This window comes from Cynocephalus volans, chromosome 1 (assembly GCF_027409185.1).
Source record: "Cynocephalus volans isolate mCynVol1 chromosome 1, mCynVol1.pri, whole genome shotgun sequence".
Taxonomy (NCBI): Eukaryota; Metazoa; Chordata; class Mammalia; order Dermoptera; family Cynocephalidae; genus Cynocephalus; species Cynocephalus volans.
The window spans coordinates 163566633-163581101 of record NC_084460.1 but is presented as its reverse complement, the minus strand read 5'-3'; the positions used below and the strand labels follow the sequence as shown (position 1 = coordinate 163581101).

The 14469-nt window shown below is 33.7% G+C and overlaps 1 protein-coding gene across 3 annotated transcripts in view; it reads right to left on the bottom strand.

The window, feature by feature from the left end:
- The window catches only part of USP25 (ubiquitin specific peptidase 25), a 150406-nt gene that overhangs the window by 36251 nt on the left and 99686 nt on the right, over nt 1–14469 (bottom strand). For all 3 annotated transcript variants that reach the window (XM_063088801.1, XM_063088816.1, XM_063088811.1), the window contains 4 exons: nt 12408–12478; nt 11492–11720; nt 9905–10105; nt 746–885 (listed from right to left, as the gene is read on the bottom strand). In XM_063088801.1, the coding sequence (XP_062944871.1) occupies nt 746–885; nt 9905–10105; nt 11492–11720; nt 12408–12478 (641 nt within the window). The remainder of the gene's footprint in view (nt 1–745; nt 886–9904; nt 10106–11491; nt 11721–12407; nt 12479–14469) is intronic.

Sequence of the window (14469 nt, the reverse complement as noted above, 5' to 3'; positions counted from 1 at the left end):
AATTATGATATGTACTGCTCTCTTTATTTTCTAAGAGGGGAATCTTCAAATACCAAAATAAAACCTGCATTAGAGCTGCTTATGCTCACTAACAAAAGACAAACGATTATAGAAACTGAATGGTTTTGTAGTACCAAATTCTTGAAATAGCATCTCTCAGAATGTCACATCCACTGATAACACTGATGTGTTCTGTTTACTGTTATAAAAAGACATACTGACAACTATAATTCAGTAGGATAATAATGAATGACAATTTTTTCACAAGACACCGACACTCTTGAAATATGCATAAACTGTTTCGTAACATCATATTTATCTTGCTAATAATACTCCAGCCTACAGTATCTAGTAGTTTTTTTGTTAAACACATTTCATGAAACAATGAAAATTATATCGTAAATTTATGATATGGAGGGAGGGTAAGGGATAGGAGAAATACTCCTACACTTTATACTTCTCTCTTAAAATTCCAAATCAAAAGGCTAATTTAGTCCATGAGTATGATTCCTCATAATTCTCTAACAAGAAGACAGAAACTTAAGAAAAAAGCATCTTTAAAATTATAGCTAAGGAAATTACAGCCCGGGGGTTAGGTGACTTGCCCACGGTCACCAATCATGATCAGGGCAGAAACATCACTGAGCTCTGTCTCTCCTGACTCCCAGACAGGTCGCTCTCCATTACACTGTAGGAAATGTCGTGAACCTGGCTATGTTCAGAGAGCCAAAAGAAAAGTTCTTACCGACTGCAAAACTGTTTCAGGACTTTTATCTTCATGCTCATGTGATGCCTTGGTAATTATTCGAATAGTTTCTTCTTTCAAGTGCTTTGAGAAATCACTTCTTGATGGCTGCTCTAGATATTCTGGTTCTCCTGCTTGTGCTTCATGAGAAAAGAATCAATTGTATATCTAATATAAATCACAGAGTCTATACTAAGATGAATCTGTTATTTATTTCTAATTCTGAAGTTATACAATAACCAATTTTAGTTTCCTATTTAAAGCAAAATACATCTTTCAACATACACCACTTTCCCATCAGAATTTATTAAAAAACAAAAAACCAGAACCAAGAGAACTCAAATAAGTATTAAAGAAAGCACTCTTATAGTTTATGGTAAAGAATTCATAGTAAATTTTTCTGCCACGAGAAGTACCAAAATCTCATTTTGGAAAATCACCAGCATTTTACCAAAAAGGAATTTGGTTTACACAAAAATACTGGGCTGAGTTTCCACAGAGAGTACAGTAGCTGTTTTTCTCTGGCCACAGTATCCTTTTTCACACCCACCTGACAAAACTCCAACCCTGAATGAATCTAACCTACCTATTCTGAACCTGCCCCTGGTAACTGAGTGTTGCCATAGGAAAAACAGTCACAACTTGGCAGCTAGTACCAATAATTCATGTACCAATCAATTCATGACTTCAAACGCCATCAATGTGAAGACCTTTCAAAGTATATCTCCAACTCCTACCTATCTCTTGAGCTCCAGACACATAAATCCAACATGTACTCTGAATGTTCACTGACTATTTCATAGACAACCCCAGAATCCTTACACAACCTATTTATAAGCCTTTACATGAGTGGGCTTCTGCCTATCTCTCCAGTACCACCTTGCATCCTGTGCCTTTGCTCAAAAAGGTATGCTAGCCTTTTTTCAGCTCTTCTAATACACTGAAGGAAGGGTTTACCTTCTGACCTTCAGATCTTTCCACATACTCTTCCCTCTGCCTGTATGCTCACCCATTCTCTCACTCTCCCCACCTTCTCTTCTCGTCCTTTTGCTTTAATATTACTTCCATATGGATGTATTGCTGATTACCCCAGTTCCAGAGCATGGTTTCTCAACCTCAGCACTACTGAAATTTTGGTTTGGATAATTCTTTGGTGTGGAGGCCTGTCCTGTGAACTCTAGCATCTACTCACTAGATTTCAGTAGTACTGCTCTACCCCCCACACTCTAGGTATGACTAGCAAAAATGTCCCCGGTACAGTCAAATGTCCCCTGGGGGACAAAAAATCACTCCCAGATGAGAACAAAGCTCCAGAGTAACTTATAATTTCCTTTTAAATATCACTTACCACAATTGATTTAATTATTGTTCTATTTCTTTAAAGCTCATATCCTCTGCTGGACTGTAAGAATCTCAAGAATGAGGTTGTAATCTCCCTTTTGTATTGTTAATTCCTCGATACCTAGCATATAATAGGTACATAATAACTTCATGGAACAAATGAATTCGTGACTAAATTAATGAATGGATATGAGGAAGACTAAAATGTTCCACAATGTTAATGGGATTGGCTAAGTGAGTCTTTGCTCAGCTACCCAGTGGGACACAACAAGGCTACTGTCATTCTCTCCAAAATTTTATTAATTTAAAAAATCTCCAAACTGAAATATTATTCAAATAGAACATATATTCAACATACACCCATGGTCATTTAATCATCCCAAAATTTTTAATTAAGTATCTAACTATGTACCAGGCACTAGGCTAGGCACTGAGACTCCAGGTGTGATAAAGCAGCCAGTTTCTGCCTCCATGAAGCTTACAGTCAACTATGGAGAAAGTCACTAACCAAATCATCTCATATAAATTTTGACAATATTATGATAATATATCCAAGGAATAAAATGAGGGTGGAGGTGGTGTGAGTAATTTAGATTGTAGGATATGGGATAAAGTGACCTTTAAGCTGAAGAATGAACAGGTTGTTTCACCAGATGGTAGAATAAAGAGCCCATGTACTGAGCATTGGCTAGACCTGAAAAAAGAACAGTGTAGCTGAAGGACAGTAAGAGAAGAGATAAGATAAGAGAGATGCAGATAGACAGCCCTTGAGTTATGTAAAAGTTTTTAGGGCAACAGAAAGTTAACAGTTTTTAAATGCAACGGCAACATGGCAAGTTTTAAAAAATTATTCTGGCTACACTGTGAAGAATGGATCAGAGAGGAAAGTAAAGTTAGTGTCAGTGAGTATACTAGAAGGTACTAGAGCAAAATGAGAAAGAGATGATTGCAATTTTGGATAACAGAGGTAGAGAGAATTGACTAGACTTGAGATGTATTTTGGACAGAAAGGTTTGGAGACTGTTATGTGAAGATGACTACAAGTTGTCAGCATCAGTACCTAGGATGCTGGAGGTAAAATTCACTCTGATAAGGAAAACTAGAGGTGGGACTGTTTACAATGGGTGTGACAAGGAGGGAGATAAATGTCCTCTTAGCTACGTTTTCTGACTTTGGACTGCAATATTCTGTCTGTGCCCCTGAATGATGGATAAGGTAAAGAAAATCTTAGGCTACCTCCAGCTTAGTGCTTCTGCTTCTGGAAGGTTTCATAATAGGTGGCTTAAGGCAGTTGTTTTAGTGCTAAACAGAAATTTCCTGTTGATAAAGCTTTTCCTTGTGTTTACTACTGTTTCTTCTCGCCATAATGATGTCAACGGTTGATAGTAGGATGTGAGCTTAATACAATGAGGACCAAGAAACCCATCTGATCTGACCTTGGTCAAACTCACTGAAACTTAGAGTCTATGTAAATTAAATCCTCAGGAACAAGAGTAATTTTATCTGATCAACAAAGTCCTTAGATCACTAGGGCCAGGTTTCTTTCCATACAGGGGTTTGAGTCCAAAAACCTTACGAGTAATACTAAATGATTTTGCCTAAGCATCATAAAAAACTATTTTCTCTAGAGTTTTCCCTGTATATATACCTCCCAGGGAACTTATTTGAGTGGTGGTGTAGACACAGTAGACGAACCTACAAGGATTCGACATCTTGCGAGACTGGAAACAAAAACTCAAACTGCATTCCCAACATGTGTATTGAACCTGTACCGTCTCAGTACTGTGCTAGGTATAAAAAATATATTTAAAAAAAATTTACATGCTTCATTTTGAAGAACTCTCAGTAAAATCAAATAAACATACTCTCTATTAAAACAAAATATGCTAAATGCAATAACAGAGTTATGCACAAGGTTCTGCAAAAGCACTGTAGACTAAATACACACAGTTGGGATGATGTTGCATATTAAGAAAGATTTTCTAGGGCTGGCTGGTTAGTTCAGTTGGTTAGAACACAGGGTTATAACACCAAGGTCAAGGGTTTCCATCCCTGTACCAGCCCGCCACTAAAAAAAAAAAGAAAGACCAACTGAGTGAATCTTAAAGGATTTGTAGAGAGGATTATCCTGGAGATCAGAAACAAGAAAATTCCAGGTAGAAGGAACAGCATATTCAAAAGATAGGAACAGAAAAAGGACTAATAAATTCCCTGTTATCAATGAGCAAGCCAAAACATAAGTATAACATAAAGAGGGATATGATAAATTTGGTGTAAGAATAGACTGGAATTAAAAGGGAAATAGTTACTACTGAGGCGACCTGAAAGAGATTCGTAAAGACTCTGGGATATGAGGAAGATCTTAAAGAGTGTCCAAAAATTCATGAGTAATGATGGTAAAAAGACATTTTTAAGATGAAGGATACTTCATGAGCAATGGCATAATGATAGAAAAAATTCCCACATGCAAAAAAATGGGGAGTAATCTGGTTTAGATGAAACATAAGGTACTCATAAGGAAGCAGTCTTGAGAAAATTACAAGGGAATCAGATTATAATAGAAGGTCCTCCTGAAAAAGAAAACAGGTTTTGTCTTCAGTTTATCAAACCAAAAGAGTAAAAACATGTTTACTAGAACAAACAAATAAGCAAAATGAGGAAAAAAAAGCTCTTTGCACTACCCAGAGATAAGCACTATTGATATTTTTGGTATTATATATTTCCAGATTGTACCTACCTACTCGTATTTTAAAACGAAAAGAATTATTTTTCTTATATATATAGCTTTTAACTTAAACAACAAACACTTCTCATGCCAATATAATTTTTACTGGTTATATTGTGGTGCTTTGCATCAAAGCTCATGCAACTAACATCCTACCATAATTTCAAGCAATTCCCATTCTTTGTTAAGAACAACACCAGGGCAAAAAGTTTGGCTTTTACCATATAAACACAAACAATGATTTTTGTTGATCCTGTAACCCTATAAAAACCTCATCACTGTTGGACTGTATAAATGGTAGGAACTTAATAAATAGGCTATGCTGTTTTCTGTATCTACTTTATGTCCTAATTGGCACTGTATATACTAACTCTTCCCTCAGTTTAACGTACTGTTCAGGCTACAACTTGGAAGACCTGGAAGTTTATCTCAGTTCCCTACAGCTATAAACTCCTAAATGCATTCATTTCACTGTGAATGACCAGTTCACTATGGAGGTACACAATATCCCTGTATCTAAAGTATCTCTCAAATCATTTATTTGTTCTATGGGTGTCTTACTAGCTTCCACATAGATTTTCCAGCTATGGTCTATGTTGCAAAATGCAGGGGCTTCATTCGCCTGTTTGACTTTTATAGAAAACCCAACATTCTGAGGGTACTCTGAGCCTTCTCCTTTGGTCCATCTTCATGTCAAACTAAGGGATTGAGGAGGCTTGGGAACGTTGTACTTATGTGACTTCCTGGATATGGTCCTTAACATTTTAAGAAAATAGTTAACCACCAAATTAATTGGCTTTCTATTAAAGTGTAAGAATCTGCTCTCAATCAATTTTAAAAATAGAGCAACATCTCAGATATCTTTCCAAAGACTTTTTACCTTGACTTACTAATGAGTCATATTTATTACACTTACATTGAAGAAGACTTAAACAGGATTGATTGAGAAAGATGTACTCTGTCCATTCTTAGAAATATATTTAAAATCAATGTCTCCCTTAAAAATCCTATAGAGAGCCATTCTAGGCTGGCTGCACACAATCACCAGTGAAACTTTTAAGACCTCAAATTCCTGGGCCCCACTCAAAACAGAATCTCAGAGGTGTGGGGGACAGAGGCATAGGAAACAGGGTTAAAACTAAAATTTATTCAGAACAGAGAGCTACTACATCCTCACCACAGGTTTTTCGCCTGCCTCCCTACTGTATAATTATTTTGGTCTGACTTTAAAATCTTATATTCTCCAAAATATAAGATCACCCTGAAAATCATTATTGGAATCTGAAGATCACCCCTAGAAAACTCGTTATTGGAATCTCCATAATGAAATCCACTTAGCAAACATTCAAGTGACATCTACCATCTGACATTTCTTATTCTACATGCTGGAGATATAAATAAGAACATCACCTAGTCCCTGCTTTCAAGAAACCTGAGAATACTGAGGATATTGTTCATTTTACCAGGTCTTACCCTCAGGAATCAATTGTACTTTCTTGGAACATCAGCTTATTTTTAACTTGCAGATAGTGTTTGTAGAGAAGTCCCAGAGCCAACTCTGCCTGCCACCTTCGGTCAAATTTATGAAGCCTCATAGAATACATTTTATACCAATCTTAACCACTTTTATGGTTTTTTTTTTTTTTGGCTTCTTATTTGTTTTTAAATCTGGATGTGTTGTGCATGTTCTAAGGACCTCAAACACTTTTTGGATAAGATAGGAGTAACAACTACAAAATAATACCTGAGACAATGCTCTTCTTTCCTTTAGAATAATTTATCTGTTATAGAAATACAGCCTAAAGTCAGAGGTAAACCTCAAAATTATCTAAAGATCTTTTTAAAAATACATATTCTGGATCCTTTCTGCAGAGATTCTGATTCCGGTTAAGTCTTAGGTGGTCTTCCATGGGGTGTGCTACTTATACTTAGAAAAAAATCCCCCTGGTAATTCTGATGTATACACCCGTAGTAAATAACTATTGGCTAGAAATCTAAACAAAAGTATTCAGGTAAGTTTTCCTTTTCAGTAGGCAGGTTTAGGGAGGTAACACGAAATGAACCAAATTACACTTTCCCACATTTATTACTTATTTCAGTTTCAGTAGGCAATAAATGGTACTGGAGAATTGATACATACGAATCTCTTGGTCACATGTTAGCAGAAAAGGAACAAATATAAATCTAATTAATACAATATAAATTATTATTCTTATCTGGAATATCACTTAGTAGAAATTGGATTTTAATGGCTCTTTTGTTACAGGTTTATTGAGAAGATTTTGTAGAGAAGGAAGGAAAATCATTCTGTTGAGCAAGATTTCCTTGTACTACTTCCACTAGTCACACATAATCTTACTGAATACCAGAGAGATTTAAACACAGGTTCCTTACAAGATCATGGAAGTATTATACCAAATTAAACAAATTATGAATAGAAGTGGGAAAAAGATGGCATGGGCCTTAAAATAAAATTTCTCTACTAATGATAGGGGATAAATGGTTCTAATGAAACATTAGCTTTATTCAAGTGTGATGTTAACTCTCCTGCAACAGAGGATGAATTTCTTAATATGATATCAAAGATAATACAATAACAAAAAACAATCTTTTAAACAATCACTCTCCAAATTTATAGACATGGCACATTCTATTTCTACTGACTCAAACAAAACGCATATTTCCATCAATTCTATAGAGGACACGATGTTTCTTATTGAGGTAGTATTGCTAGTGCTTTCTAAAAACCCAGCCAGAAAGATAATTATCGTTACGTTATATGTGAACTGACCATCTGTGTCTTTATTTTTTGGTTACTGTGACCCCTCTCCGAAATATATCTGCATTCTCTTCAAGTTTATTTTACATGGTAAAGAGAGAAATGAAAATATATCCCCGATAACTACTATTGAATTTTTTAAAAAATTACCAAACAGCATGTAAAGTAGGAAGTACCAATCATGAAAAAAGGATGTGGGGCATATAGACATGGCCTTTTTATTTGGACAGAAAATAAGATGACAAATGTAAAAGGCAGGTGCGGTAAGGCTAGTACTTATCAGATAGAAATATTAGTGAGGAATAAGTATTAGTCTGACTTAGTAAAGATAAAAGTGTTAACTCTGTAAATTTGGAGAGCCTTAAAAGAAACAAACAAGATGGGCTGGCCCATGGCTCACTTGGGAGAGTGTGGTGCTGATAACACCAAGGTTACGTGTTCAGATCCCTACATAGAGATGGCCAGTTAGCTCACTTGGGAGAGCGTGGTGCTGACAACACCAAGTCAAGGGTTAAGATCCCCTTACTGGTCGTCTTATTAAAAAAAGGAAAAAGAAATGAACAAGATGAAGAACAGGAGGTATATAGAATTTAATATTTTGGCATCACAAAATATAGGGGAGCCAAAAATAAAGTGGAGCTTAACCAAAGAACTGAACACCTGTGTCTGAGTGCTTAGGTACTACTACCACTTACACCAATTATGCAGCCCCTTTCTCCCACTAATAAGATTAGTCACATGTGAATGGAGTATGTAAATATTAAGGGAAGAATAACACAGTAGCTCCACCATAAGGCAAGTTCTGGAAAGTGGTTTGTGAAGGGCATGTACAGAAGACAAAGGATAGAATCACAAAGGGATGAAACTAGCTTAAAAATGAAGGAAACTATATATGATTGCTACACTGATTTAAGCTCAGAAACCTCCCGGTATCTACCAAAACTACACTGTTGTGGACCCACAGGGCTTCACCAGTTCTACGCAGTAGCCCTGGATGTATGGGAAGAAAACACACTCCTGCATATGACAGAGCTCACCAGTCACTACAACGGTGGTATTCAGGTACACTATATGATGCTTAAGTATCAAAATGTTGGTATCTTATTGGTCTTTTAAAAATTCTGAATTTTTGCCTCATAAGATCAAAACCAATAACTCAACCACTCAATTTATATGAAAAGAAGTTACAAGTCTGGACAGATCTCTGCATACCTGCGTCAATCACAATACCATATTGTGGTATTGTAAATCTTCTACTGAAAGAATAATTCCCTTTAAAGTTAAAATGAAACCCACCCAGGTAATGCTGCTTAGAAATCTGTCTGTAAAATATGAAATTAAACAAACAAAAACCTGACATGCTTCCTTAAAACATAAAAACAAAACACACATATCTTGGAAAAAAATCATTCAAAAAGATCCACTCAGAGGTTTAAAAAAAGAGATAAATGAGTTTGAGAGAAATATCTGGATTTAATTTATATTTTCTCATTTCCCCAAATAATATAGAGGAACAGCACATTTTTCTAAAGCAGGAAATATGTCACTGTAAAATATATTCACAACTCAGTGATGATAAAATTAATCCTAAATGAAAGATCAAAAGACATTCTATTTTTAATTTTGCTAAAACATATTTAGTTTTATATAATGTTTACTTTGAATATTTTATTAATTTCACTGTCTAATAGTTTATTTGAGAATGGTATTTTTTAATATTTAAATTTTTATATATTTATCTCTTTGTTTCACAGGTCCATATCCTTTTTTTTTTGGAATATATTAAATATTTAGTTTTAGCTAATTTTGTTTTTAATCTTAAAATTTTTTTAAACCAAATAAAATAGTCTGCATTAATGGTGCTATTTCAGTACTAAACAAAATATATATGAATATACCAATAGTATTATTTTGTTCAAATTTGAAATTATTAGAATTCATTCTCTTGATAGCTTTAGTGAATAAGCCTGGTGTGGGTTGCTTGCTGATTTCACAGTTTTTCCTGTTTTCTGCCTGGAAGAGTCAAGCCCACTCAAAGTAGGCAGGGTAGTAGAGGGAGAGTCAGCAGAATCATCTTGTTATTGAAAAAAAGTATATAAGCACACAGTGGTGTCGGGCAAAGGGGTAAACTAAACTGTTAGCTAGGGTTACCTCTGAGGGATGGAATTTCAGATCATTTCTACTGGCTCCTTCATCCTTTAAGATAGTTAAAGTTTTGTTTTGTTTTCAATGAGCATATCTTATTTTTATAACAAAATAACGATACAAATAATGATACTGATGATAAAATACAACTTAATAAAAATGGACAAACCTGTTGTCACAGAAGATTCTGACTCCCTCAATTTCTGAGATGCTAAAAGCTTTTCCTGCAAAGCTTTCTGGGCAAGTTGTGCATCCCATTCTTCTAGTTCTTTTTCAAATCGTTGGTTGTCTTCCTCAACAAAATCTCTCAAATCTGGTGGTAATGTTTCTATTCCAACAAGGGCCTGCCCAGTTTCTTTATTAAACTCCTCTGCAAACCATATTTCAAAAATTAGTATAAAATTAAGAATTAAAGGAAAAATGTAAAGCTCAAAATACGATGCATTTCAAATGGGATTTAAACTATGAATTATTACCATTTAGCCAATCAATATGACCTAAGAATTATTACCATTTAGCAAATTAATATTGTCTAAAAATTTTTAAAAAACTCAAATGCCCATAAAAACAATAATATAAATATTTAAAAGTCAATTATAGGTAGTGTTCTCAGCTTTTTTTTTTTAACCTGGAGAGTAAAAATGAGATAAGATGTAAAGCCAATTTCTTTTGCTACTACACAGATGTAGTACTACTTTTGCTATTGTAAGAAAATGCCATGTGTTTGAGTCCTCATGAAGTAAAACTTTTTATAAAATGAGAAGAAATAACTCATAACCTTATTAAAGTCGAGAGAAATAAAATTGTTTTTCATCTGTAGCAGTTAAGTATAGCCATAAAAATATGCAAATATGAAAACTAATACAGCAAGACTTTTTAAAAAACATTACGTGAATAGTGCTTAAAAGAGTTACTCAACCTCTACTACACATACACAAAATAAACTTTACCTTTTCAGTCACAAATAGTTTTGCTGACTGGTTAAATACAAAAGGAAAGATATGCACAGCCCATATTAGAATATCAGAAATGAAAGGATTAAGACATAGTGTGATATAGTCTCTGGCTTTGTACAGATCAGAGTGAAGTGTACAAGATAAGTCAACATACAATTCCAACACACAACAATACTCATAAATTTCCAATAGAGGTATGCTATGAGAGCATGAGAAGAAAGAGTTTCTGGCAGGTCAAGAAAAACTTCACAGAGGAGATGATACCTGCATTGCATACTGACAGATGAACAGGAATTAGGCAAAAGAAAAAAGAAATAAGAACATTACTTGCAAAAAATAAAAATAGAACACTTAAGAATGTACAAATATAAATGTGTGAAATTGTTGGATGTGAGCAGAATACAGCAAGGAATTCAAATATCAATAAGGAATAAAAAATTCCGAATGGACAACGGTGATAAATGAAGCTGGAGAGACAGAGGCCAGCAAACAGAGAGCTTGTATGCTAGGCAAAGGAGTTAAAAACCAATAGATGTGTAGATGTAGTTATTAAAGGTTTTTGGCAAGGAGAAAAAAGGTCAGATTTACATTTAGTAGTTAACTTTGCATGCGAATTACATACCATCATGCCTGGTCACATTACTTTTCAATTCCAGATTTTTTACTTACAATAACCCAATATCACTTCTTGATCATATCACCCCGAGTGAATTACACTTAACTAACCACACCACAGACCAGAGTCACATAAAAGAGCTACTTATTTAAAAATATATACCATACATATTTCATATTCTTACCTTGTATTAAGAATTGTGCCTTATCATTTATGTACATTAAACAGTATGCACTGGCATTTCTATAACCACCAAAGGAGTCTCTTACTAGCTCTTCCCATGATGATTTTGTCACAGCAATATCATTGTACTTCATCCACCTGCTTTCATGATGATCAAAAATGTATGCCCAGTAGTGCCCGGCATTAGCTTGGCCTTCATGAACTAAAACTGCATGTAAGCGATAAGGAACCTAAATGTGAAAAAAGGAAGAGTTAAACTGCAATTAGGCAGCCTATTATACCACCTTCCATAAAACCCACAAATTACTGGTTTGAAGGAAATCACGGGAGCAGATTTTTTTTAACAAGAGAAAACCAACTAGGATTAAAATTTTGAAAAAATCAACCCACAAATTTTTTTTTAAAAAAGGGGAGAAGTCAAATAAGCTAAAAATATGTACAGTAGACAAGTGTGTAGATAAGAAAATGATTTTCAAAACTTTGAAAATATATCCTATTTACTTCTTATGAACAAAGAAGTTATGAAGTTTTATATACAGCCCATGATTTGTATAAATCTTCACAATTATAATTTGATGGTTAGCAAAATGGATTATATAACATATACCAGAAGTCAAAATATAATTGAGCCCTAGAGTTTCTCTCCAAATCTTAATATCCTTAAACAAACATGCATTTTCTCACAGACTTTTTAAAAATATTAATACCTTTTGAAAATTTTTGATAAATTTTATTCTAAAATAATAAAAAGGGTAATAAGCAATAAATACAGTATGAGAGTACAAAAGAATAGGGGAATTACAAATTTGTAAAAATTTTATAACAAAACATGTAACAAAGAATTAGGTTAAGATGAATAATATAAAGATAAATAAAATATATGTAAATAATTTTAACACTGATAAGATATCACTTACTTGGATCATAGATTTGTCAGAATACATAAGCTCAATTGTTCGATGGATTCTGGATATACTTTCCTGCAAATCTAAGGATATAAGGTGTCATTTAATGATTAACATCAAGGGTGTTTCTACTGAGACTTGTAAGATAGGTGTTCTAAAGGTGTTCTTAAAAACATGTTAGAGGAATAAGAAAAATTTCCTAAAACTGTTCTTAAAAAACATTCCTATTTGGAGTCTACAGAAAATGAAATATAGTTCTCTTTAATAAAAGATACAGCACAAATGCATAGTTAAAAATCAAAACAATTGTGATTCATCTAGAAAATGTGCAGAGCAAAGAAAATTAAGCTTTGTTCAAATCTATAAAGGAGGGTTTCAATGAAAATTAAAGCTAAGCCCCTTTACATACTATAAAACAGGAGAACAGAACAAAATAAAATAACTTCATCACATATATTATATGAGCATATATATGTAACTGAATAAAAATCCACTATAATCATCAATGGTAATAAATTATGAGATTTCCATCATTTCTACTTCCACTAGAAAACCATCTTACAAAATTATTCAGAGATAGATATTTTCACAGCAATATTACCTATAATAATTTAAAAAACTTGAAATAACCTAAATATCTGTCAATAGGAAAATAATTATAGTATAATCATACCATACTGTGAAGCTGTTGAAAAGAATCAGGAAGAAACAATAAAACACTACAAGAAAATATTAATAACTTCAGAGTGAGAAAAGGCCTGTCTAAGCATGACAGAAAATCCAATAACCATAAATGAAAAGATAAGAGGACCCGCCCAAAACTTTTAAAAATCTACATTATAAAAACAAAACAAACAAAAAACAACATAAGGAAAGTCAAATGACAAATTGGGAAAGTAATATTTGCAGCATACACTATAAGTAAAAGATTAATATATATAATATATTAAACTTTCTATCAAGCAATACAAAAAAGACAAATGGCTCAGTATAAAAAATGGACAAATGTCACAAATAAGAAATTCACAGAAAAATATAAATATCCAACTTCACTCATAATTAAGGAAATGCAAATCAAGACACTGAAATACCATTTTTTCAACTACCAGACTATCACAGATTTAAAAATGCCCAGAGTTAGGGAAGATATTAGGTTAGGGAGACAGACTCTCACACAGTTAGTGGGAATGTAAACTGGTTCAATTTTTTAGCAGGACAATTTTAAAACAGTAGTCAAAATTTAAAATATACACACTTTAGAAATGGCATTTTTAAGAGTATATATGCTACTTACAGAAGTGTATAAATATATATGTAGAAGGTCTGCACTATTTGTAGTGAATATCAATATAGAAATTAAATAAATTATACCATGCCCATATGTTCAAATACTATACAATAGTTTAAAAAATAATGCTAACAGCTAATGTCAATTGGAATGAAAGAAAGGAAACAAATATATGTGGAGAACCTTCTTTCCTGATCCACAGTATCGTATATACAACACCTTATCGCACAAATGTCCCTCAAGCTCCTCAAACTTAAAATGGCCAGAAATGAACTCATCATATTCCTACTTCCTCCCACAAGGTGGGGACCTACTTACCCATGAGTCCACCTTTTTATCTATTTAATTATTCATACCACTATGAACTAAGTGAATTTTTCTGACTCCTTCCTCTCTCTCACCCCTAATCAATGACCCATATCTGTCAACTGTCTCCAAAGAGTACTTCAAGTACATTCATTTCTTTCCTCCTATAATGTCACTATCTTGGTGTCAAAAGCTTCCCAGCTTCCACCCTTCTAGATGTAATCTTATAAAAATGAGCAATCTGCCACGCTCACTAGAAAATAATCCAACACTTAGCGCAGCGTTCAGTGAACACTATGTGCTTAATTAATGTTTATTAATGAGTTCAAATATAAAAAATTCCCTTATATATGAAAAAAACTAAGGAAAATCTTCACAGCTGCTAATGTTGTTAGTCACCATATGCCCTGTTTATTCCTTATTAAATTAGAAGCACTCTTTATTCACATAGTCTATAAAGAGCCACATCCGTCATATAAA